A 27,257-nucleotide genomic window follows, 5' to 3' on the forward strand; every position below is an offset into this window, starting at 1 on the left:
TTTAGCCATAAATATTAACATACGTTTTAAAACGCAATGATCATAACACAGGTCACAAACATGGATACTGCTCACCAAGGTTTGGCCCTGACAAAACAATAGAAACTAAACTTAAAGAAAATAAAAAAATAAAATAAGAACTTAGTTTAAATCGTTAAACTAACCGAAAGGAAACTGAACCCTGAAATGGAAAATTAGAATATAATCTAAATCTAATGCAAATGACAAAACGGACAGCAGTATGGTGGTTTTTTGGGGGGGTGTCGTTTTGTGCGTTTATTGTGTGTGTATGTGAGAGAGAAGGCAGAGCTAGGAGGGGGCCGGGGGTGGAGCTGGGGGCGGGGTGGAGGTCATTATCCCCAGCAGGGGAATATTGAATTGGCCCAGACAAACAGCCACAGCGACCCCTGATGAGGTAACAATGGGGCAGGGTCACAGAGGTCATGACCTGTCCTCAGCCCCAGACAAGCGGCCTGTCTGGACCAACCTGGGATTAGGCTGGTCCCAGACACTGGTCCCAGGTCAGTTTGGGATGCACGCTCTCTGCAGCATCGGTTAGGCTTTTAGGCGGAGGTTTCTAAAAGGCGCAGAGTCTCCCGAGCACACATCTGTCGGTGCCCTACTTCACATCTTCATTAGGCAGCTTTTTGAGTATGTGTGTATCCACAAACTGTGCAAATGAAATGGGCTTGTACAGAATGTCCTATTCTACCACGCTTTTTAACCGTACGCTCCAGTTCAGTTTGTCCGGATGTAGGCTTAGCTAACAGCATGGTGATTTGCATGTTCCCCTGATACATACTCGACTGGCTATCTAATCTGAAACCGCTGACTCGTACTGAAAAGTCATGCAATGGGACTCGCGGGATAAAAAGCATTTGCTTTATAGTAAAAACTTTGTGCGTGGAGACAATTTGCATTAACTGTAGTCCTCATTCACTCCCTGTCTCACACGCACTAGGGGCGCCTCTGGGTGGCCCAGGTGGTGCTGCACCTGTTCTTATGAGAAACGCAGTCCGCCAGAGCACCTCGGGGTGCAAACCTGGCCTCCTCCCTACCCTCATGTTCATCATTCGCTCACGCATCACTCATTATTCATCGGCTGTTGCAAGAACGTCCGCTGGTTGATTTCAATGATTGACCCAATGCGGTCTTCTTCTATATCACTCAGGAGGTTTTCACAGCTTCTGGACATCTCTGCCACATACTCCTGTGTATTATCTGTTGTTAAAGGAGTGAAAATGATCGGTCCATTATCTGCTTTTGGAGAATCGCTAACCTCTTCCTCTCTTTGTCTTTTAGGATTTCCGGAAACAGGTTGCCCCTTTGCTCAAAAGCTTCCAAGGAGAGGTGAGTGTTGAAATTCCTATTGACACACTAGTAGACACACATACTCTAGCACAGCATTTATCTTTGCATGTTATAAAGCCTGTTTGACATTCGTTGAGTGGTCTTGTGCCTTCACTCGGTGCCCTTCTCTCCTTATTCCGCCTTGGTCTTTCCTCTTTAATTGTCATCTCTTCCCTCTCTCCTCTCTTCTCTCTGCCATCTCCTGTTCTTTCTCTTACCACTATCTCATTTCCTCTCTTTCCTCTCCCTCTCTTCTTCGCTCTGCTCTGCTCTTGATTTTCTGTCCTATTCATGAAGTCCTGTAGCCCGAGGGTGTGTTTAAATTGCATCCTGCAACAAAAAAAAAAGGCACCACAAAAACCCCGGCTCTAGCCAGTCACAACTCACCAATGCCATTTCCTCAGACTTTGTTTGTCTGCATGATTCGGTGGGGTTATTTGTTGATCTGGTGATTCAAAAGCCATTTTGGTTCATTGTGGCTCATATATTTACTTTCAATTTAATGTAGCGCCTTAGGTTTCTATGTACCTTGACCTATAAGAGGTGACTCTTGTGTGTGCTATATTATACTCCCACCGTTCGCCTCTATCTCCTCCTCCATCATTTTGGCCTATTTCCATCATGACTCCTCCTGTCTGGCAGCCACGCATTTCCAGTTCACTCCCATATGTGAAAGTCAGAGGGTAGGAGTGGAAGCGGCTGGTTTAGGCTGGGGCGTTCTTTGGGGTTGGAGTGGGTGGACATTAGCTCAACAGTATCTCTTTGCTATAAACACACACACACGGAAACACACATGCACGCAAACAAAATCATCTCAATAGATAGTGACAGGGTTTCTTAGCTACTGGCCATAGAATATTACAGTTTAACACTGGGTTAGTTTCCATATTCTTGTGTTAGAGCAGCAACCACAGCCAGTGGTTATGTAAAAATGCTGTAATTTATAGTGGTCCTACCATGTTCTGCTGATGATCCACAGTCTATTTAGAGAATAGAAACGGCAGCAATATAATTGTGGCTTTGTCAGCTGTTTCCACCATCCTCGTGTTGACACACCTCGACGCTGTGCACACCAGTACACGCTGAGACACATAGTGGGTGGTCGCGGAACTGAGAAAGACATTATCTTATGATTATTGAGATAATACTGTACACCCGCGCCAGTCTCAGAGCAGCCCATCAATCAGTCGACTATTTTGCGCGCTTGCATGCCACAACATGAGCAGCTCTGAGAATGTGTAATTTTAGCCTGGCTTTGTTTGCTTACCCCTCCGTGCTTTGATCAAGGACAAGACAGGCACCAGAAAGCAGAGGGTCTTCCTGTTGAAGTCCCGCAGTAACTCATCCTTAGGCTTTTTACCCTGTGAGCCTGAATCTTTACTTTAGTGAATGTGGAACTCGGACAGAACAATACAAAGTTTTATCCCTGGAACTTGGAGGTCTTGATACCGTGTTTAATCTTTGTCATTGAAAGGTGGATGCCCTCAGGTCACAATTATTACCAATAACAGTACTGTTTCCAAAAGGCCTTAGTCTGGTAAACGGGTTATGTGTGTGTGTGTGTGTATGAGTGTGTGTGTGTATGTCGCATGCTCAGTGTTCCTTGTTGGTCCATCGATCAGATAAGCTTTTCCATTATCCAAGGCTTCAGTCTCTGCTTCCCATAGCCTCCCCTTATCAGACTCCACTGGGGCCACACACAAACATGCACACACATGCACACACACACACTCACACACACTCCCAGGTCAGCCTGATGCCCTTCACACACTATGGGTTAGATAGGGGAGCGAGGCGGTGCTGAGTGATGGTGGCACAAGGTGCTGACGTGTGTACGTATGTGTTTGTGTGTGTGGATGTGTCAGGGATACCTTCTGCAATTGCAAGCACTTCTCATTGGCAACGCACTGATACTGGTGAGGTATCATTTGTGTCACTTCATTTGTTTTGCTTGGTCTGTGTGTGCGTGTGTGTGGGATGGGGGCAGGGAAGCATGTAATAGCAGATGTCATTGGGATTGGTTGAAAGAGCTGCAGTTTGGAACAGCAGGGTTGTATTTGCAAATCCTGGGTGGTCTTCTAATGGCTCTGGTCCTGCAGTTAACCTGCCTCTAACTGTAGGGTGTGTCCTACATTAAATGTCTATTTCCTGCCTCCCATGTTGGGCTATATAAAGCGGCTGTACCACTGACCTTGGCCCAGTCATTGTACAGTCACGCAGCCAGCTTCCTTCATTGCCATCGGCAGATCATTTTGTGAGCGTGTGTTTCTTCTCTATCATGAGATTGTGTTGTGGTGCTCTGATCACATATATGTATATATTTACACGCACACACATTTCGGCACTGATGAACAGGTTTGCCGTTTGTGTGTGAGAGGTATTAGTGCTCAGCATCAGTAATCCCCCATTAGTGGCCTTGCATTTGAGGATCCTGATCGCTCAATGTCACACAGCCCATCAAGAGGGTAAAGTACATGATGCAGCATGATGTGAGAATGACATATATTAGTGTGTGTGTGTGTGTGTGTCAGGGAGGCAGAGAGGGGGAGAGACAGAAGCACTGTATATGCCAGATAGACATGACTGTGTGACACGTGAGAAAGACTGACACTGAAAAAGATTGAGGGAAAGAGAAAAAAACGAGTCAGAGAACATGGAAGTGACAAGAGGGAGCAAGAGGGAGAGACTGAGAGAAATAAGGGGGGGATGGGGGAGGGAGGGGTGCTGGCACCAGCCTACTCAGGGCCAGATGTTTTGCGGCTAAAAAACTAGAGATGAATCAAAGCCATGTGAAGAGATTTATTAGGTTCCCATAGGAGCCCAGGCAGTATTACATGAAGCCCGCTCTGTTTACAGTGGCAGGAACCCCTAAACCACCCATCAACTACACTACTGGCTTGGCTGGGAATGTGAAGACTTTATATTTGGACTTATATAGGCTTTTGTCTTTATTCCTTTTCTCTCAGTGAATGTGCTGGAGGAGTTGGAAGAGAAACACAAGGCTGTTTAGTCTGAGTGCGTGAGCCAGAGTAGTCAGCTGTAGCTCTGCCCAGTACAGTAGCACCCGCTGAATGTCTTTATTTGGCATCTGTTTCCCTCCATTTAGAGTTGATTTCAGATGCGTTTCGCCTACTCTGTCTGCTTCACATATTGAAGTTTGACACAGAGACTGCAATACAACTGGCTGCCTAATGTTTCAGGATTTCATTGACAGAACAGTGAAAAAGTTCCCCCATTTTTTTTTTTTTTTATGAATCACTTATGGATCCAATCTAATGCTGTCCATTTCATAATATTGGTGATGGAATGCATGCCGTGCCCTCTTGTGTTAATGGCTGCATCAGTAATGGATCCACACTGTATTGCTGCTAAGAGCTGACTGAATAATCTGCCCCTGCTGTGGCTGGAAAGACTGAGCCAGCTGTTTAATGATGTCAGCGTGCTGGAGGGGAAACGAACGAACGCACACACACACACACACATACACACACAGAAGGACGGACAGAGTTAGGCACACACACTTGAGGACAGACAGACGCGGACACGAGGCAAACGAAACGCATCCGTCATCAGCTGAACAGCTGAACTGACTTCACGGGAAGGAAACACCAACGCAGCCACCGTCAGGAGAACCGCGATCATATGCAGCATACCGACGCATAGTGAGGAGAGACAGATATGTAGACAAGTCCCACTGTGAAATTAATGGGCCTGCCTTCCAAGTGTATGGATGTGACACTCAGTTGTGAGGAGGTGTAACTAACAATTAACACTTTTTTTCCTTTGTTGTTGCAGATCGATGCCTTGAGTAAAAGAAGTAAAGAAGCAGAGGCCGCCTTCTTGAACGTGTACAAGAAAATAATCGATGTCCCAGGTAAGACTACACTTTATGTCTGTGCTGCGTGTGTCCTTTGTGTCTCTGTGTGTTTGTCTAGACACCTCCTGAGTCCCAAAACGTGATCAAAAGAACCACTTCTTACATGCAGACGGCACCAAATGAGGAAAGGGAAAAGCGCACGCCACCGTACCTCTGGTGCTTCTTCACTGTGCATCCAGGCGTGTGCGACGCCTTAATGTGTCCCCACGAGATCTCATCCCCACTGGTGAAGCCTTTAGAGGGTCTTAACAGAAGGTGCGTCCTGATATGGATGACAAGTGCGCCCACGATTGGCTGGCGTGAAGTGCACACATGAGCAGTCACGTTCAGCGCACTGAGGCCGAGGAGGGACACGCAGCACAGTGAAACAGAACACACACCGCCACAGAGCTACTGGGTGGAGAATTCAGCTGTATGGGAGCCCTGGAGAGGCCGTGTATGTAGAAATGAGAGAGGAGCTGGGTTCATCTATAGCGTAAGGAGGTCATCATATTCCCACATGGATAGACCTACAGTAATATCTTTGGATTGTACTGCTCCCAATAAGTCAGCGCCAGCTCTGACGGGGCTATTCTTAACTTGCAGCGAGACAATGATGTAATGCCTGATGCACACACGCACACAGACACAGACCAGCCTGACTAATGCAGCAGTCTTGAAAGAGGAAACAGTGTGTTTTGTTCTGTCTTCTATCAACTGAGGGCCTGGTTAGTCAGCCCAGTGTGCTCTGCTTTAGATTAAAGGTGTCTGGCGAGAGCGCTCGGCACCAGTGGCCCACAAGTCAAACTGCTTTTAACAGGCTGTAGAGTTGATTTGGAGGGGGGGTGGGCTATGTGAAGGACAAAGGTTTGATAAGAGGGAGAGAAAGTTGATTTTCAAGGGCACCGCAGCAGATAGGAGTCCAAATTCAGTGCATAGAGTTATGTTCCTTAGTGTTTGTTTGTTCTTGTGTGTATTTGATTGAGACTATGCAAGTGTGCACATGATGTGTGTTTGTGACAAGGTGTGTGTGCCCTGCATGGTGTGTCACCTTGACAGCTCAAAATCAGCATGAAATTCCCCAATCGTTCTCCGCTGATCTCTCATTAGCATAGTTAAGATATCTAACTGCGTCAGACAACACACACACACACACACACACACACACACACACACACACACACACACACACACACACACACACACACACACACACACACACACACAGCGCCACACACACAGCCACACACATCCCTTACCCCCAGCTGTAAGTTGTCAGTTCCTGTTATCTATACAACACACACACATAAACACACACGCACACACACACACATAAACACACACGCACACGCGCAAACTGCTCTTTTAGCTGGCATGCTGATGAGCGTCGCCTGCGTCTCTTGGCTGCCTGTCACCAGTCTGCCACCCATGAGCACCAATCAGATGTGATTGGCCTGACTGACAGGGCTCTCTTCATCACACTGACAGTTAACCCTGCTGTGTGTTCACAGAGATGTTGGTGAAATGCCTCGAGAAATGTGTTGTCTTCCGTCTGTCTCGTGTTCCTTTAATCTCTTATTTACCTTTTGCCTTGCCTATTCTGTACGGCTCCACTTTGTCCATCTGTCTGCTCCAATGTTTCTCTTTTTTTCTTGCTTTCAAGCTGCATCATAGTGAACGCTTTCACTGATCATAGCCCAGTAATCTCTGTTGTTAATGTGTCTCATCCGCTGTCTGTGTGTATCTACGAGTATCACTTATCCAGTTCTCCTGCTGTGTCAGCAGTTGACGCATTTCCCCCACATACAAAAACAAAGTTATCTTGCACACCGACAATAGTCACTGTTGATACAATGGTTGATAGTGTATCATTCAATAACCTTTATGGATAAACAGAATCTGGCTGAACTGACTTCGACCTTTCATTGTTGTAGCAGGCCAAATCTCTGTTCTGTTTTTCTCTTTCCAATCAGTGAAGTGCACAAGTGTTTTATAAGTATTTACAGTACAGCATTGCCAATAATGTACTTTATTAAGTCGATATCAGTGTTTGAATATATTTGAAATTAACATTACATTAGCAATGTTAGAATTTATCTATCAAGGTTTGTTAGTAAAGATAGGTCCAGTGTAGGACATTTTGCCGTTGAACATTAGTCGTACTTATTTACAAAAAACAATTGGCAGCTGTGGCATCATGTAGAGTTGTCATCCATCTATCCGACCGGTTGGTAGTTTTAAGTAAGAAAAATATAGCAGAAAGAAACCAGCAAATGTGTCATCTGAATTTACTGCAGTACAGTTTATTTTTTGCATTTCAGATCCCTCTGAAAAGGAATTTAACCACGATAATCCAGTATCAAATGATAATGTCAGTTCTGTAAATAAAGTCAATCCCTGACCTATAGCTGTGTGATGCATTAGTGACGGTAACATATAACTCTCCTTGTCATATTATTGCTAGTATTTGGGATATGTTTTGGTCCTAGCAATAACCAGTCATTCTCCACAGGGAGATCAAAGGTCAGGGTCAGCTGCAGAACAGTTCTCCTGGAGCTGTAGGAGATTCATTGCCTTGCTCAAGGACGCTTCACCAGGGCAAACTCCCGCTCTCACAGGGCCTTGGATGTAGTTATTCCTAGCTCACCAGGCCACCTCTCTGCCCTTGTTTGGGTAGTCTGTTTTGCAGTTTTCAGTGTGTTTAACGCGGTGTGTTTTGTCTCTGCCAGACCCTGTACCTGTGCTGGAGCTGGCTCAGCAGCTGCAGCTGAAGCTCCAGAGGATGCATGACATTGAGACAGAGAACACCAAACTTCGAGAGACACTGGAGGACTACAACAAAGAGTTTGCAGAGGTTAAAAACCAAGGTAAGGACAGGACACATGCAGAGCCACACATTTGGGGATTTTACTGACTCTGAGAGGGGCATGGATGTAGGGCAAACAATTAATCATAGAGGAGCACATATCACCATTCCTTAATTGTACGATACGTATTTGTGTAGTTTGGCAGGTTTTTAATATTCTCTTCTCTTGTATTCTGCGTTTGCTTTACCATTATGGCCAGTGAAAGTGCAGAGTACACTTGTGTGACCAAAACCAAACTAAGATGGTGTAGCAGGCTGCTTCAGTGAGGAGGGAAAACAGCCTTTTGGCTAGTAAAGGCACATTTACACTGATTAATAGATGGGAAGAAAAATATACAGACGAGAAATGAAGGTGAAAAGACGGGATCTGTCCTAAAAATTGAACACATTGTTTAAGGTCATCAGTGTATTGTAGTTGGAAATATAAAAAACAACAAGATGAAATAAAATAAAAATGTTTTAATCAGTTTGGCAATTGACCACCACAAAAGTAAATATTTGTTAAGACATTCAAACTGCTGCTACTCTGAGAACACTCTCAAAAGTAAAAGTAAATAATGATAGAAATGTTCACATGCAAGATAACAGCAAAAATGTGTTTGTTATGCTTGAAGGTAACCTCACCAATCCCAAGGAATGGGATTTTTCTTGATTCCTCTAGATTTAAGACAAATATATATATTTTGGCTTAAGTCACCTTAAAAAAATGGCTGTCAGACGGAAATGTGGAGTGGTGAAAAATATTCTAAATAGATTTAATTGTTTACAGTAATAAGTTAACTTGTTTTTTTAATAATGTGAACCTTTATAGGTGGCTCAAACTGGTTTTGCTGCTGCCAACATCACAGCTTTGCTATTGTTTTGGTACAAATGCCTGCTGGGGTGTGCGTCATACACTGAGTATGAGCAATTACGTCATACAACCCTACTTTAAGAATTTGGAACTATCCCTTTATTATTGAGCTCTAAGTGTGGTGCTACAGAGGTTTAATAATTGCTTCTTGCAAGTTTCTCCACTCAAAGAAACAAAACTCAATATAATATACGAGTGTGGTATCTGATCAGGGCATAGGGCTTTTTGTTTGTGGCGTGGGAGGATAAGGACACTCCGTATATTTTCTTGTTTATTTGGACCTTTGCCAATCACATTTCTGCATTATGTTTGCATGTTAATGAACTGAAATATAAGGTCATGGAAACATATTTAGCCCTTTTTCAAAGATCGAGGGCAAATTTGAACATATTCGAATGCCTTATACATTTTTCAAACACACAAAATGTACAAGGTTTTACATTTTCAAATAGGTTTCAGGGGGAAAGGAACACGAGGCACAGTTTCATGAATAAAAAACGACAGGCTACCTCGGGGTAAAGAAAGACGGAAAAACTGGCAGAGGCAAGAGATGAGTGAGAAGCAGCAATAAAAGTGGTATAATTTTGGTCGAAAAGGAGGAGTGAGCGAGCGAGCAGGCAGTGTTTTGGAATCCCCCTTTCCTCAGCGAGAGTTAATTGGAACAGCTCGATAGCGGCAGGGTTCCATTTTGCCATTGATTTTCCTGTTCCCTCATCCTTTATCCCTCCTTCCCGCCTCAATAGATGGGGGATATTAAAACCCCAAAACACACTGTGGAACTCCCACTCCTGTTAAACGCACATGCAGACCTGCTCGCACACACACAGCGCACACACACAGCGCACACACAGAGTGCAGGGGCCATTGATCCCCGCAACCTAAATGTTTAAAGTTCAGTTAAGCAGTTAAGGGGTAAGAGGGCTCTGAGGGGACTCTCCTCTATTGATTATGTGTCAGAGCAGTGAGACTGGAGTTTAAATCACACACACACACAAACGCACACACACACAAAGTGCTAAGAGCCCTCAGTCAAAGGCAGCAAGCAGCAATGCTCTTTATCATTGTCTCACTCACTTATATCTTTCTCTGTGAAACACACACACACAGACACACACACACGTACACACGTACACGTACACACACGGAGGCCTATTTATTACCCCAGTTATGTGTTAGATTTATTTCAGGCTGCCCCATACAGACCTCAAGCCGTCAGCAAGTTATGGGGTTTCAGCACTAATGCAGTCCTAATGAATACAGCATATCTGCTGCTGGTGATCGGTGAATATCCTATACCAGTCATGGGTGTAAAGATTAGGCCGGAGCCATAGGGGCAAAGGCCTTAGACTGTGCTGACAGAGGAAGAATGTGGGATATGAAAAGCTGTTCCTTCAGCAAAGGTCAAACCCCCCCCTGTCAGAGGGATTATCGTCATCACTGTCATTTATCACATCTAAGAAACAGCTATAGTCTGGTGTCGATATATATTTAGCAAATTGTCTGTTTTTTTAACTCTTCCTCTCTGTACGTTCTGCTTCACCCTCTCCAGAGGTGACCATTAAGGCCTTGAAGGAGAAGATCCGTGAGTACGAGCAGTCTCTGAAGAATCAAGCCGAGAACCTGGCCCAAGAGAAGCAGCTCCAGCTACACAACGACTATGCAGAGAAGGAGAGGTAAAACTGTGTGTGTGTGTGTGTGTGTGTGTGTGTGTGTTACAGCAGTGGTGTTTCAAGTAATAACCTCTGCATTCCTTTTCATTTAAAACCTTTGGGTCATTGTGCCCTTTGAACAGATCTGCTATGATTCCAATCTTTGAAGGATTTAAGAATTCTGGCTTTTTTTCATTTTATGCAGAGCTATTCATGACTTAATTACTTCTTCTCAGCTAATAGTTCTTGGACTTGTTCCTCATGGTTATCGGTTCAATCAAGAAATTGCTGCTTGTTGGCATTGCCTTCCTTTAAAACATGAATGCAGGGATGAAAATACTGAAAAGACGAAGCCAGCATTTTTGTCATGTGGGTGCTTGCCATTGTTGTCTTGATGGGAATCAACACCTCAGACTCCTATTTTCTGTCTTTACCACATTATCTCCAGCCTTTTTGTTCAGAATAATTGCTACCACAAACCTCTATTGTCTCTGAAAATATACACCACTGAATGAAACCCACTAAATGACTATGTAATGATAAAAATATGCTTAGGTGTCATTTAGTTTGAATATAAAGTAATTATTCTGATTTAATAGGTTACTTCCTTTCCAACCCCATTTTCCTGGCATTTTGGAGTCTGTTTTTTTCAGATGCACAGGAAGCCTGTGGCAATAATAAATAAGCTCTCAATTACTGCCAGATAATAAAAAAAACATGAAAAAACAGTGAGTACGGGAATGCTGTATTAACTCTTTGAAAGGCTAGACAGAGTCACAGGCAGGCGGCATCATAATGTTGCTTCACTTATAAACATCCTAGTCACCTTTCCACCATTGCTCAATGAATCAATAATATTATGCTGGCCAGGTCAAAATGAAAACACGAGGTTCAGTTTTTCAAATGCACGTGTAGAATTGACATGTCAACCTTCAATGAAGTTATCTCTGATAGCAATGATGCTCCTATTTGGAATTAAAGGGATATATAAACGTGTGCAGAGTCGAAGAGAAATGATGAGCACTCATACGATTAGCTGGAGCCGCCTCGGGGCTTAAAGAGACGGCACATCTTCACTGAGGGTGAGCAGGAGTTAAAGGTGGTGATGGATGCATTAAAGCTGAACATGTTTCTAAACTAGGAAATGAAGCACTGCCAAAATCAAAAAATCAATAGAAAAGTCAATATGGTGGGTCATAGAGCTCAACAACACATGGTAATGTGCAGTGTTCAGTGTTGCTCACGCGCAGATATAATAATGATATGTTAAGTGTTGTAATACTGGGTGATGGAGAATGATTTCTGAATTACTGCAAACAGAACAGGGTAGTAGAAAGCTCTCTGTCTTTTCAAAGGAAAGTAAAGAGGAATATATTTTCCATATTTTTTCCACTGCATTACTTTATTTGTTTGAACAGGAACATACTTTGTTCTGTGCTGTTTGATAACTTAGCTGCATTTTGGATAACACTTGCAATCCCCTTTTAACAATCTTTACCTGCATATGGGTTATCCAAAAAGTTTGTCATTGTGAAAGTTTTCCTCAAGAAAAAAAGATCACTAGTTTGGATTACTTTCAGTTGCATCATATTCTCATTTAACGTTTCGAGGCATTGCCAACAAATGCTACAGAGTTTTTTTTCTTCCACACTCCCTACAGTCATTAAAACACTTCACAAGAAACTTTCTCAGTGATCCTTTTTTAAAAAGTCTCTGGCCCACTTGCTGCGTGTTTATTAAATGTTCAGTACAGAGCTCATATTTCCCCTCGTGTCAATCATCATGTTTGCCGTGAAGCCATGTTAAGGCTCACTGCTCCTTTCAGACGTGCAGCAGAAGATCAATTGTCCAACTGTATTTCCTTTACGTCAGTGTTTTATAGGCCTCTTCCTGTCTGCAGAGAGCTGACTTCCTGTGTCTGAGAGGGGCAGTAAATGGATGGCACCTCTGATGCATTTTATCCTGCAAGGAGTGAGGGAAGGAGGGAGAGGGAGAGATGAAAGGATGAAGGAGAGGGCTGAAAAATAGAGATGACAGGAGAGACAGATTGGCGGAGAAGGGGGGCATCAAAGAGTGCCATAAAGACTGTCTTTGTGCTAGATTATTGATGTTTTTACACGCAGTGGCAATTTCTCAGCAGAGCCCAACTTTTTATATGCTAAGAATGAATCTATTTTATCCTTGTGGTTTCTGACACCCCCTTCCCCCTCTCTTACTAAACCCTTGCTCTCCCTCACTCTCCCCCTGGGTGCAGTGTGCCCCAGTGGCCAGACATTCCTCCCTAATAGGGCTGCTTAATGAGGAGTGGGTTGTGTTGGGAGGATTTTAGTGGGGAAAACACTTCAGAAATGGTGGGAAAATAGAGAATAGTTGCAGTTGCCACAAAGTGTGAAACCAAGATGTACTGATACAGTACCTCTATCTGTGACTTCTTTCTCCAAACTCTTATTTACTCACCTTCTGTCTGCCTCTGTAGGAAACTCCAGGAGAGCCAGGACTCCATGTCCTCACGGTTGGAAGAGTCCGAGCACAAGGCCCAGTCCCTACAGACAGGTACCAGCCTTACACAGACCTGAGAACTGTTTTTGCCCGCTCAATTAAAATGGCAACCTTATCACTTAATATTAGGTGGAGCTGGCTTTAAAGACTTGCTTTCAACTCTTAGGTATTTTTCACGGAATGTACATGTTTGAAAAAGTTTTGAAGTTAAACACTTAATCTGCTTCATCTGAACCAGGTCGGTGTGGTTTGATCAGATTGACAGTGGCCTAGCAACATGGGCAAATAACACCTTGACGTCAAGACCAAAGCACAAGCTGTACAGAAATCTAAGGAAACATATAAAGATAACAAAAAGTGAGGTGAAAGAAAAATGAATCGGAAGAAGATCTTTTTTCTTTAGACAAAAATGTCTAAATCTAAATTTTGAGAATAAAGTTGATATACTATTTCATAAACCTCAAACTACCAGGGGTATCATATATATTGTACGCTTTTATTTTAAATAACCATAATCTTTATTTACAGAATGCGTAGAAGGAAGCAGTTTTAGAAAATATGTTTTCAGGGTCTTTGAAAAGTATTGTTCCTACTTGGTTATATATTATTTATTTGAAAGTCGACGATTGAAATTCACAACCGACTCTTTTTCCGTCTTTTGCAGCACTTGAAACAACTCAGGCCGAGCTCTTTGATTTGAAGACCAAGTATGACGAGGAATCCACAGCAAAGTACGTGTCCTGGTGATATATGTGTGTGTTTGCTGGTGACTTCTCCCCTCTGGCTCCTCCATATTCTGTTCCTGACATAATCATCCTGTTTAGTGGATCTCCGTGCCTGGAAACTCCCCCTTCTCTCCCCAACAGCTGGATTGTCTCCCACAACGCTCGGCAAAATCCAAATCCCAGCATTACCCAACGCACTGTAAATACTGACAGGAATTGTAATGCGTTCTGCAGCCACAGCAGCACCGAAATAGGGATTTTCTGTGTGTGGTGTAGGCTAAAGCACTCTCTGATTCATCAGGGTCCTGAGGAGGAGGAGGAGAAGCTGACGAGGGTCGCTTTGAGATCTCTGACTAAAAGCCACGCAGGCTTCTAACAAGACCTTTAAGATAAGGTGGCTTCAAGTACGTGAGCTGTAGGCATCTATCATTATCGATCTTATAGTAGTGGCGAGGATGAGAACAGAAGCTTTTCCATGTCAGCACTCCTCACTGTGAAGTGGCACTTTATGACATTCACACTCTTTGTTCCCTCGGGGTTAGTAGCGAGAACCAGAGCCACTCGAGCACCCAAACCAGCATTCAGAAAGTTAAAATACTGACAGAAAAATGAAGCCTTTTATGGTGTTTTATTGGTAATTGGTGTAAAGAACAGATCCTTAAAACATCAACTATTTTTTTTATATCATTTATACTATTTATAGAAATGTTCAAAGGTTCCGTGCGTGCGCCCTGCCTACAGAGAACTACAACTATCAACTTAGCTTTTAAGGTTTTTCCCCCCTCGCCATTTACCCTTCCCCAAACTCACTGTGTCTCTCTCCATTAACAGAGTTGTTAAATTGATTGGCTGTTAAAAACAGATCGATCCCTCTCCTCTCTTCCTCAGGATACTTTTCCCCCTCGTTTCTAGCACACTGTCTTTTTTTCTCCTGCACTGCGAGTGTAAGAGGAAAGGCGACCAGAAGATATTGCATGCAGTATCATGGCACTAATCAATAGGCTCATAGTTTATCATAGAAGCCCCCCCCCCCCCTATTTTTTCATGACTATATATCCTCTACTTTATCTCATTTCTTTACACTTTCTTATTCGCTTTTGCGTCCTTGTCTGTTCCTTTCATGTCAGAAGAAACACATTTTGAAAAGACATATATAGAAGGCCCCATTTGCTTACAGAAGCTAATAAACACATGCCAGCCCACATACACACACACACACATCCTCATACAAATACACACACTCACTCACTCGTGAGCCTGAGGCAGTCAGGGTCCTTGACTATGTGGCGTGCTGTGATCTGAAATTTTAATGCAACGCTTTAAAGCACACACAAACCCTCTCTAACCCTGCACCCTCCCAGTCCTTGGAGTCCTTCCCCCGTTTACTGCTTGGCTGAGCAAATCGCCAGTGTTTGGCTGAACACAACTTTTAACCCTTCGACTGCATATATTTTGGCCCTGCAAAACACAAACTCCATACATATCATGCACTTTTTCCACACATACACACACACTTCTGCTCTAAACTTTCCACTAAGGAGGACATTGCGTGACAAATCCCCCATCCTCCTGCTGCATTCGGGTAATCTGCCTTTTAAAATACACTTACACACACTCAGACACGGACGTACACACACTCAGAGAGAATTTGGTCGATGTTGCAGTGCCCGGAGTGTGTGAGCGGCAGCGGGAGGCGGGCCTGCAGATGTAGCGTAGCCCCCTGTGTGTGTTGGCGCTGTGAGGGTCTGGCTGGCCGCATTTTACCCGTTTAGTCCCTGTTAAAGATTAATGATATATTGATCCCCAGCCCCACAGGATTCCGTGTGTGTGTGTGTGTGTGTGTGTGCATGCTCCTCTATAAGCTTGTGTTGCTTTATCTGTGTCTAAAAGGACTGATAACATTTTGGGGAAAAACATTACATTTCTGATAATTAAGAAAGCAAAGCCTTTTGACTGTTGCCTGTGTCCATCTCAACCACAAACAAACACAAAATGGCGCACAACATGCACACACACACACAGACACACTCTCACAGCTAGCTTCTTTTTAAGCCTCCTTGAAATCCCCAAGGTAACACGCTGTGAAAACGCAATGTGGAGAAAGCTAAGGAAAGAAAAGGAATGGAGTGATGAAAGCTAGAGGGCAAAAAGCGAGTCAGAGGCTGGAGGCTACAGCGAGGAAGAGGGGATAAGAGTGTGATAGAGGAGGGAAATGAAAATCTAAATCAGGGGAATATCCTGCTGGCACTGAGGACAGAGGCCGAGGAAGAGAGGGCGAAAGATGAGAGAGGGGAGGTGGAAAGGGGGAAAAAGAGATGAAAGGAGGAAAAGTGGAGGGCAACGGGAAAGGAACGGGTTGAGGGAGGCAGGCAGAGGGTGAAAAGGAGCGGTTGAGTGAGGAGCAAGCGAGAGAAGATGATAAGAGATGAAAAGGCCTGTCTGCGATAGAGGAAGTACAGTAGGGGCTTAGAGGCTCTGGGCTTGTTTCTGAAGTCCTACAGTGCTCACTGATGTCACTTGTGCAGCCATTGGCTTTCATGGTACAAAAGCGTGTGTGTTGTTTGTCTATGTGATTTTCCAGTGCAGCTGTGCGTCTGCTCTATAGCTCCTCCCTGTGGCTGCTATATTAAGCCGTGTAGGTGTGTTTTAGTGGGTTTAAATCAGATTTTTACCATTAATAAGGACACTCCCTTTACTGTTTAGTGTTTGAATTAATTCCAGCATCAGCTGGCCAAGCACAGTTCCTGCCCTGCGCAGCGACTGACTGACTGTATCAGGATATGGAGAAAATCCCTTCCCTGTGATCTGCTTTGGCCCTCAGCCTCTAGCTTTGCCTTTTATAATTCCCAAATACAGCTAAATCCAAAGGTTATTTAAGAAGACTTTGTGCATCTGTACTTTGATTAAATGATCACATTTGGAGCAGCAGCGGTGGTGTATTTGGGTTGCATTACTACCCATAAACGCTCTCCATTACAAGCTTTTCTGGCTTGTTGGCTCTCTGACCCTACATTTGTGTGTGCGTGAGTGCGAATGAGTGCGCACGTGGGTCCGCACACTATAGCTTAAGACAGGATAAAAGCCGCCGAGGTAGTGTACTATTATGTTGCTTAAATGCATACTAGATCCTTTTAACTGTAAGGGAAATAATAAAAGCGTAGAGTGAAAAGCTCTCCCACCCACATCTGATTCTTTTTGCTGCATTGCCTGTGGCACAATGTTGACCTAATATCAACTGTGTCTGTTTTGTTAAACACATTCAAATCAGTAGTACTCAAGCCTATGGGACATAACGCTGTTTCTCATACTGTGACACACAAATACAAAAGCTGCGTGGGTTATTGGGTTCACTATCAAAAGATTGCAGGGAAATCAAAAGGTCTTAATGGACATGGCGGTGCACATATGCGCTCACATCTTTGAACTCAATGCCACTCTTGTCTTAACATATAATGTCTTGAATAAAAACTCATGCACACACTGTGTCTTTGCACTGCATTCAACACAAACATGTTCATGCATTTTTTTGTTGTAACCTTATACGGCAAAATGTATTCAACATTTATCCTGGAACACACGCTGACTCACAACTCATTAACAGAAAGGGTAATCTTATTGTTTAACCATGGTGCATACCTATACTTTTTGCAAGTCTTGAAGAAATTGACTTTCAAAGTTTGCTCAACATTTCATTCATTGTTAAGTGACAGGGTTTCACGTCACTCATGAAAGAGGGTTATACATTTTTTTTTTCTCAAGTTCAAAAAGAGGTGGTATTATGGGGATGTATTCTTGCTGTGTGACCTCTAGCAAGTGAGAGGTGAACCATGGCCCCCATCCAGACCATTAGTCAGACACAATCACACAGCTTCATAGCAGATTAGTCGGCTGTATTAGGACTTAGAGCTCTATTAATGTAATCCCTCTGTTTTAGTGTAGCCTGGGTTTAGGGGCTTACATGTACACACACACACACACACACACACACACACACACACATACACACACACTCTTAAATACATCGATGCATGCACACATACAAGCTGTTTGGGTTATGGAGTTCACAATCGATGGATTAAGGTGAAATTTAGACAGTAGCTTAATGGACACGGCATCAGCCTCCTAAATGAGTTCTCTCTAAACAATCGCACTCACACGTGATGTGTGCAGAGTGTACTTCCTGGGATTCATCTGTCCATGTATCCATTCTTTCATATTTGTTTTGTATTTGTTACAAGCGCTGTCACTTCCTGTGTTGTAACAGTAAATGTCTTTCTCAGGGCCGATGAGATTGAGATGGTGATGACAGACCTGGAAAGAGCCAATCAGGTAAACTTCATAGCTGAACATTTTTACACAGCATTGTTCAAATTCTCCGTCACACTATCCTTCAATATTTGTATTATTAAAATATAGAAAAATAAACTGAGAGAAATGTGTTTAAATTGATGCATGTACATTTTATATAGAGATTCTAGTGATATTCTATTTTTTTCTTACCGTCAACAAATTTCACAAAAAGACCGAAACCAAGATACTTTGAAAGGTCTTATTTTGCTGATTGCTCTGAGACAAAGAGCTCCATTGTCGTCCAAAAAAACGTTAAAAACACATTAGTAAGCCACAAAGTTGCACTGGGTGACGTGTTCCTGTTTTAAAAGGTTAAACATGGGAACTGCAGTTTTGTTTATTTGTGTAGTCAATCCCACGTACACCATCATGCTGTTGTATACATCCACTAGAACAGCAAGCATGTTTTAATTTGGTTGTTAAAGTAGTCCTCGGCGTAAGCACTATTTACTCCTGTTTGAGTTGCGTTTGTTTGAAACTACATTCTACTTTAAGTATTGATTGATGGACTACACACTGGTGGTTTGGATCTTATTTTAAATCAAATATGTTTCAGAAAACCATCAACATAGAATATCCACAGGCTTATCCGTTAAAACATAAATATCCGTCTCTTCAGAATCTATGAAATGTGGCTTCCATGAACAAATAGTGACTTCTTACTGTGAGGGCTGCTGTTTGTTTTACATGTTTATTACACACCTAGTAAACCCACCCTGCTGAAATAAGCCCCCTGGCGTGCTCTCTGCCCTTGTGTTGTAAACATTCCTGTGGTATCTGTTAATGTCATTGTTGTTAACTTTCATTATTAGCCCAAGAATATGATTTGTGGCTAAAGGGGTAGCATAGGCATGTAATGTTAATATTAGCCTAAAGGTTAGCGCTCCAACTATAATGCCACACACACACTATTCACACTTCTGATTTGAGGTTTACAGAGGATGACAGCATGGCCTCCAGCTCAGTCACAGACTTTTTATACGCTTTTATAAAGAGAAAATGGAAAACAGGATTTCTCTCTTACAGCAAACAGTCCAATTCCCACCCAGTCAATAACAGCTCTCAATATGGTTGCAATTAGGAACAGTGTGGAATCGGCTCCCTGTGACTCTTAATGATGGCAAGTTGGCCGGTGTTGCAGATGATTCCCAACTGGAGCTTGGCGGTTTGGCCATAAACACAAAGCAGCGGGTATCTCTATCCCAGGACTCATTTAATATTTTCAATTAAGGAAAAATCCCCCCTCCTCCATCATCACACACTTACTTTGCGTTCTCTCTGCCCTCCCTCCACTTTGTAGTATGTGTTTGTTTTTGCTGGGATGGGGTGGACTTCCTTTCCATAAAGACACACACAGTAGGCCGTTAGAAGGTCGTGGTCTATTTGAAACGTTTACTCCTTCAATCTGATTCCCTATTTGGTATGCCAAACCCTTGTGCAGTGTAGTCCATTCATCTGTTGACTTTGCCGAGCCTGAAAACAAATGTTGAGCTAATTATTAGTAACGTTTCATCACCAACATCATCCTCCAAAGTACATTAAGTTGCTACACATGATGCTCTCTCCCTGTAAATGTATTAGATTGGTTTTCAATTGCTCTTGCTCATGTGTGTATGCCAAAAAAGAACATTACACAGTAGCTGTTAATTGACCATTAGATCGATAATTTATGACAATGTTTGAACCTCTTGTGGATTTTTCCTAAACTTTCCCTCCTCTCCTCCCAGCGAGCAGAGGCAGCTCAGCGCGACATGGACTCGCTCAGAGAGCAGGTGTCCTTGAGCAGCCAATCACAGCTGGGCAGCCCGGCCAAGGCCGACCCCGACACGGTAACACATCACACTCTGATTTACTGCATGGCTGACAAATAGGTATTGATAGTCTAAAGATCAGCTGGGCCTTTTTTATGCTAGAGGCGATCAACTTATCTTAAAGGTCACACATCGGTGTCATCAATGGTGTATTGATTTGCAAAGGAAAGGTTGCCAGGGTGGCTATAAGTGATTGGTGTATTGATTTACTCATTTATTGGGTCAATTCAACGACTGCTGAGGTGAAGTTTAGTTAGTGACAGACGGCCACACCAAAGTATTTGCTTCATTGATCCTCAATTTTGCGTGGTCGTTATTAATTAACGCATCACAAATATGTATTGATCTAAAGGAAAGACCTTTTGAAACAATAATCAGTACATTGACCCACTTCTGTCTGATGTCTGTAATGATTGATTGAAAGTATCTGAAAGCAGGACTTCATCTGGCTGTGGTATTAGTTTTATTTGGCTCATTTGATTAAATTGCTTTCTATTTGGCTTTATGGAACAGCAGACGGAGGGGGCATCCAACTCAAGTCAGGAGGCGGAGCTACGGGCCAAAGAAAGGGAGACAGCCCAGCTGGTGGAGGACGTCCAGAGACTGCAGGCCAGCCTGACCAAACTCCGAGAGACCACCAGCTCTCAGATCGCACATCTGGAGGAGCAGCTCAGCAGCAAGACTGCCACTCTCAAGGTACAACCAGGAAACACCGCTGCAGCTTTTAGTTTGTCATTAGATTGATTTTAAATAGTCATTTTCTCAAAATACTTTTTCTGTACTACTGTATTTGTGTCTTTATCTAGCTTCGTGGTGTATTCTGACCACACCTGAATCTATATTAAAACTTTTGTTAGCTCTGTTCTGTTATCTAGAGTAAAGACTCTGAAAAGAGTACATGACATATGAATAGGGATGGGTATCGTTTGAAATTGATCGATTCCGGTTCTGCTTATCGATTCCGGTTCTTATCGATTCCCCGTTTCAATTCCAAAATTGTAAAAGAAAGAGGTCAAACGTTTAGATAACAAAAATATCTTTATTCTTTTAAGCTTTAACTGACATTTTTACAAATAAAAAATATACATGCAATACAAATGTATTGCACAATAGCTGTGCTTTATTTTAACTGAGCTATGCCTGTGGCAAGCTATTAACAGGCATTACACTGTGCCTTGTCTTTTTCTTTTTTAGTGTAGTGGAGCCTCACTTTAGAGCGTTTACTGCGATCCATCTTTGGTGTTATGAAGTGACTGAGCTCGTGAACTGTCTATGGGAGGGCGGGGGGGAGCCTCGCTGCGGGGCCACTGTGGACCTCTGTCGCCTGTCAGCGCAACTTACATGATGCCGTTTTAATTCAAAGTTAAGGGCGGTGCCGGCCGTCAGCGTACCGAGCCGGCCGCCAACGGCCCGCTGACGACCGGCCGTTCTGTGATTCTCCAGAACACACAGATGGCCAGTCCGCCCTTACCCTGTATTCCACCGGGTCACCGCGGCGCAGTGGAATACAGGGTCTACCGCGTTTAGGAACCGTTAAGCAGAACCAAAATTGTGTATTTTGTATGGGTACCCGATACCCGGCATTCGTTCTCACCTGGAACCGAGTTTCGGTTCCCAACCCTACATATGAAGGATTACTTATTTTATTAACTATTTAATTCATTTCCATGTCATTTATCTACAGGAATTGGAGGAGAAAGTGCTTAAGCAAGCTGACTATGAGGAGGTGAAGAAGGAGTTGAGGTGAGGAGAACACGCACAGAGGAGTACACACAGACATATATATTGCATTAGTTTGATGTCTTAACAATGTTAAACATGATGTGTGTCTGCCCTTCCATTCTTTCTTATCCTCGAAGAGATACAAATAGAAAAGCTAGCACTGTAGATGTGTTTCTTTAGTAGGAGGTTCATGTGTATTTTCTCTCTCCTCAGCATCCTCAAGTCCATGGAGTTTGGGACATCTGACTCTATGCAGGTAAAGGTTACCTTCACATCATTTTGTAGCAATAGTTATTTAGTTAATGATGAAACAAATCATACAATTTCACTTTGAACCAGGACTCCTCCAAACCTCTGGAGGTTCTGTTGCTGGAGAGGAACCGCAGTCTTCAATCTGAGAGCGCCGCTCTGCGCATCGCCAACACTGAGCTCAGCGGTAAGTCTGCCAACATGTACGGTTATAGTAAGGGCCGGTACATCAACACTGCCCAGTCTGTCTTCCCAAAAACCTTCACGTGGACCAGCACAAAATGCCAACAGAATGGGAGTCCAGTATTTATTGGAGCTTAGATGAGGGTTCAGCTGCAGGTAAGGCTGTGCAGGTACAGCTATAACAAGAGATAGCAGTTTAATGTATACATACTTAATGTATGCCTATAGATTCTGTTTCTCTGAGAATACTTAACCATTTAATAATGTTTTGGGAAATGATTTGCAACATTTGGTCCACAGTAAAATGTGTAATCCTGGTACAGAAATGTCGTTGCTTTAGTCCCTCACATCATGGAGAGGAAGACCGTTTCTGGTATCTTTGAATACCGCAGCAGGAGGTCAGCCTGAACCATAACAAAATTGCAGTACACAAAATCGAGGACACCGAACGTTCGCCCCGACATCGAGAATCTTGCCCTCTGCAACAGTGTTTATACGTTTGAAATGTCATAGCTTTAGGCTTGAATAGTTGAATAGCTTTGAATTGATTAACATTCACAGTAAGGGTTGCTTACTGTCTTACTCAATCATGTCTCAATGGTTATGCATTCGAATATTATTTCTCCCAGCGCTTCCATCAAGATGGGTTCTAGTAGTTAAAAGGCTGAGTAAATTCAGTTTATTTTTATTTTTGTTTTGGTGAATGTATGAATGTAATCAATCTACCCATTGAGGAAAGAGGTGAAGTCAGGCCTAAGAGTCAGCAGGGCTGTGTAGTCACTGTTTTTTTAGTGACATGCATTTTTCGTTTTCTGTTCAGCCATAAACACTGTTTTTCAATTCAGTTGTATTGCTCTGTTTTCACCTGGATGTATTTTTAATGAAAGACTCTGATACTGCATCGACAAGCGGCAACATCGTGGATGAGGACTTGCATGCTGTATTGGCTATCTGTGGATCATTGTACCCTGTCCACTTACTTCCACTTTGCCTGCGAGAGAGTGAGAGAGGGAGCCTGAGCCCTGGGCCAAGCTAATCTGCCTCAGTGGCACAGTGTCAAATGTTTTTGTTTGTCCTTTTTTTTCTTCCAGGCTGTGTCTTACAAGAAAGGTTGAAATCACAAATGCATGGGCACTTTGTCTGGGGGGGTTGGCAAAAAAGGAAAACAAAGTTCACTAATTTGGAAAAGACTTGATTAAGATAACTTTTGTTATTTTTTTTCTCTCTCTTTTGGAACCCCTTTTTTGTTGACCCCCCCATAATGCATGGTGTGTTTGACCTTTCTTGTAGGGTCAGCCGGGCGGAAAGGGACAGAAGAGTCCACAACGAAGGAGGAGACCATGCCCAGCGATCCCTCTTCCTCGCCCCCTTCTCCCCCTCCCTCTCTTCCTTCCTCCTCCCAGTTCCCCCTGTCTCGCACTAAGACGGACACCCTAAACACTGCCACCAACACCAGCAGCGGCGAAGCGCACCCTTTCAGTCCTACGGGCATTGGACAGGATTTCTACTCCCCTGTGTTCCCTCTGGTGGGTGGTAAGATGGCTTTGAACTCCCTGATCCAGCGGCAGCTGCTTCAGACCTTCTACTCCAAAGCCTTGCAGGAGTCGTCTGGGATCCCCAGTGGCGCTCTGCTGTTCACGCCCTTCACTCCAACCCTCGGCTCCATCCCTACCTCCACCCCAGGCTCTGGGTCAGCTGCCATCCCTCTGGCGGCCAGCAGCCCCCAGCCACCTCCAGCCAGCCCAGACATGGCTCCTGTGAATGGGAGCAGCACCGCTGGCAGTGCCCCATCCCCGTCACCCAGCCACTCTGAGGCCACCACGGGAAGTATTTTGGACGGGGAGGACATGGACACGGCTGAGATTGCCCGACAGGTGAAAGAGCAGCTGATCAAGCACAACATTGGCCAGCGAGTGTTTGGCCACTATGTGCTGGGACTGTCCCAAGGATCGGTGAGCGAGATCCTGGCCAGACCAAAGCCGTGGAACAAGCTAACCATCCGGGGGAAGGAGCCTTTCCACAAGATGAGGCAGTTCCTCGCCGATGAGCAAAACATCCTCGCACTGCGCAGCATCCAGGGACGGCAGAGAGGTGAGTCAGTGTATCTTTAATGTGTGTGTGCGCGTGTGATAGTGAGAGTGTGTGTGCGTGTATGTCTTGCATGTGTACAGCCCTGCACAGAGCCATTGATTCGCTTGTCAATATGGACTAGCTTTATATTTTTCTTTTTCTTTCCTAACTCCCATCCTGTGCCACACCTGTATGTTTTCAGTGAGTTCCTAGTCACGCACCGATCCCAAGAGCCTCTCCTAGCTATCGCGGTCAATAAAGAAACCTTTCACACATCAATAGTATTGATCGTGGGAACCAGGAGGAAGGCAAGGGTACTGTTAACTACGGGTAGATTCGATTAGCCTGGGCCTGCTTTTGTTAACGCATCAGGACATTTTTGATTGAAGGTGGTCTCAGTGGTACACACAAATATAACCACCCTAGTACTAGAAAAAAAAGAATGCGTTAAAAATAAGGCTGCAGTTAGTATGTCCCTGTTTAACACTTCTCTTTTAAATTATTTTATCTCTCACTATTTTGCACTACTTTATAATTCCTGATAGAGGTTGAGTTTTGATTCCTACTAGGGGCCACAGATGCTAAAGATCAATGCATTTATGGGACTATAATGTGCACTGGATGGAAGTCCCAACAAAATTCCATATATTTGCACAGGATTATAGGGCACCATATAGTCTAGCGGTAAAAGACGATAAAAACACACCAGAGCTGTAACATAGTGTGTGGTATATTGTTTTTAACAGAGGGCTCAGGCCAGCCCCAGCTTAGCCGAATGTTTCAGGATGTTCCGAAGCGGAGAGCCCTCTCCAATACAGCTTCACACACAGGTCTGTCCCCTTCACAAACAGATTTTAGCACGTTCTGTCTGTGTGGCATGTTCGTGTTGGGGTGAACCGTGTCTATGATGTGTGCGTGTGTGTATGTGAGTTGGCGTTTATTAACTTGTGGGAGGCATGCATATATATATATGTGTGTGCCTTGAAGGTAACCGCACAGTTCCAGTGACTTGCGTCAAAGCAGAAGCCAGCATGTGTATTTAGGGATTTTATTGGTAGTTGTTATTCTGTGGGGAGCATTTACTATACAAACCCTGTAGCACGTGTGCATGTGTGCGCTCCGAAGGGACCAGAGAAAAGATGAGAAACCATTCAGTGTAGTTGCCTTGTAGCTCAGTGGTGGGAATGTTGTTCGTTGTGCTATGGTGTAATTATTCAATGTTCTTATATAGACTGTTATTGATCTCTTCACCTGCTCTGTGCTTGGTAATCTCTGCTTCCAAATCTGACATGAATTCTCACCTCCTCCCATTCCCTCTTCTCTTCCTTCCAGGTAACATTACCGCCCGGGTCCGCACCCCAGAGGCTGGTTCAGATGAGGCTATCAAGTCCATTCTGGAGCAGGCCAAAAGAGAGCTGCAGGTGCAGAAAGCTGGTGAGTCGCAGTTTTCTTCTCCTCTCCAGAGGATTTGAGGCATTGAAGATGATGTATTGTGGCTGTGAGTGTTTCTCGGTGTGACTTATGATGCCCTTTTTTTCTCCTCCCTCCACAGACTTGTCCCATGCTCAGCCTTCATATGCAGGACTGAAAGGTGGGGGCGGCATGGGAGGCATGGGAGGCATGGGAGGCATGGGAGTCATGGGAGGACTGGGAGGCCTGGGAGGCCTGGGAGGACTGGGAGGAGGAGGGGGCCACGGGTCAGATGAGGCTATCCGCTCCATCCTAGAGCAAGCGCGCAGAGAGATGGAGGCCCAACAAACTGCAATGGAGCCCCTCCTCAAAGCGTCATCTTCGTCTTCCTCCTCATTACTATCACAGAGGGACTTCCTAAACTCCTCGCTGACCGCTCCCCTTCCCCCTTACAACCCCCTGGCACTCTCCCTCAAGAAGCCCAGCAGCTCCCTCTTGTCCTCCCCCTCATCCCCGTCTCCCATCCTGGACTTCAGCGTGAAGAGAGAGGGCAGGGGTTCTTCAGGGATGGACCTGTCAGTTGAGGGAGCTCTCAGGCTGGGTCGGAGCTCTGAAGGGCCCGGCCGCTCTGGAAGTTCTGGAGGAGTGGGTTACTGGAGAGAGCAGTGGTGGAGCAACATGCACACGGACCCCCGCAGGGCCGCAGTCAGCCAGACAGGAGAGGACAACCACATGCAGGAGGACTCCAAAGAGGTGAGGCGGGGCGCAGCCAAAGGAAAGGATTGTGTGTGTGCCCTTCTCTGCTTTTACTCTTCAGTGGTTGCATGTCTGAGCCATTCTCTGTCTGCGTGTTTCAGGGAATATTGAGTGACAGTCTGTCTCGACACAAGCCGTGGAACAAGTTGAACCAGAGGAGCAGAGAGCCATACCTCCGCATGCAGCCGTGGCTCAACGGAGACCTGGGGCAAAACGCACACATCCAGCCAGCTCAGAACCAAGGTAAACAAATCACGCACGCACGCACGCACTTACGCACGCACTTACGCACGCACTTACGCACGCACACGCACACGCACACGCACACGCACACACACACACACACCAGCTCATAGACTACATGGATTCACACAACCAGGCTCTTTGGGCTCGAGCATTTCTCTGAAAGCCTGATTAGAGCTAGTGGCTAGTTGTTACTGTCATTCTGTCACTCACACAATCCACCCCCCTTCACCCTCCCTCCTCCTCCCACCATCCCCCCATCCTCAGTGCTGTGGCAGTGTCAGCCAGCAAGCTGCTGGTTTGTCATGTCATAGACAAGTTAGTGTTGCAGCGCCAGATGGCAGCTCTGTGTGTATGTGTGTGTCAGCGCGCGCATTTGCGTGTCTCTCTTTCTCTCTGGGGGTGTAAACAGCAGCTAATGTACACTGACAGCTCCTCATGACTGCTCTCTTCCAGCCTGCTGAGCTGCACAGCAGTACTACACAGACAGAGACAGGGAGATGAAGGAATAGGAGGAAGAAGCCAAAAAAGCTTCAAACTTCAAACTTAAGCACCTTTAATGTTTGCTTAACAGGAATTCAATTAGTTGATTTAGTATAAAGGAAGTTCCTCCCAAACCCAGCAGGGAGAGGAGATGAACATGTGCTACATGGTGACATGTCTTC

The 27,257-nt window shown here is 44.4% G+C and overlaps 1 protein-coding gene across 4 annotated transcripts in view; it reads left to right on the forward strand.

Annotated features, from left to right (window-relative positions):
• Window positions 1–27,257, forward strand: part of cux1b (cut-like homeobox 1b) — a 60,020-nt gene that overhangs the window by 19,669 nt on the left and 13,094 nt on the right. For 2 of the 4 annotated variants that reach the window (XM_034115123.1, XM_034115124.1), the window contains exons 3-18: window positions 1,303–1,350; window positions 5,146–5,224; window positions 7,936–8,073; window positions 10,475–10,598; window positions 13,051–13,127; window positions 13,738–13,804; window positions 18,079–18,127; window positions 19,876–19,977; window positions 20,473–20,655; window positions 21,644–21,702; window positions 21,895–21,937; window positions 22,021–22,117; window positions 23,404–24,204; window positions 25,516–25,617; window positions 25,736–26,346; window positions 26,451–26,592. In XM_034115123.1, the coding sequence (XP_033971014.1) occupies window positions 1,303–1,350; window positions 5,146–5,224; window positions 7,936–8,073; window positions 10,475–10,598; window positions 13,051–13,127; window positions 13,738–13,804; window positions 18,079–18,127; window positions 19,876–19,977; window positions 20,473–20,655; window positions 21,644–21,702; window positions 21,895–21,937; window positions 22,021–22,117; window positions 23,404–24,204; window positions 25,516–25,617; window positions 25,736–26,346; window positions 26,451–26,592 (2,722 nt within the window). The remainder of the gene's footprint in view (window positions 1–1,302; window positions 1,351–5,145; window positions 5,225–7,935; window positions 8,074–10,474; window positions 10,599–13,050; window positions 13,128–13,737; window positions 13,805–18,078; window positions 18,128–19,875; window positions 19,978–20,472; window positions 20,656–21,643; window positions 21,703–21,894; window positions 21,938–22,020; window positions 22,118–23,403; window positions 24,205–25,515; window positions 25,618–25,735; window positions 26,347–26,450; window positions 26,593–27,257) is intronic. The other 2 variants (XM_034115125.1, XM_034115126.1) reach the window with 2 other exon arrangements.

This window comes from Trematomus bernacchii, unplaced genomic scaffold (genome assembly GCF_902827165.1).
Source record: "Trematomus bernacchii unplaced genomic scaffold, fTreBer1.1, whole genome shotgun sequence".
Lineage (NCBI taxonomy): Eukaryota > Metazoa > Chordata > Actinopteri > Perciformes > Nototheniidae > Trematomus > Trematomus bernacchii.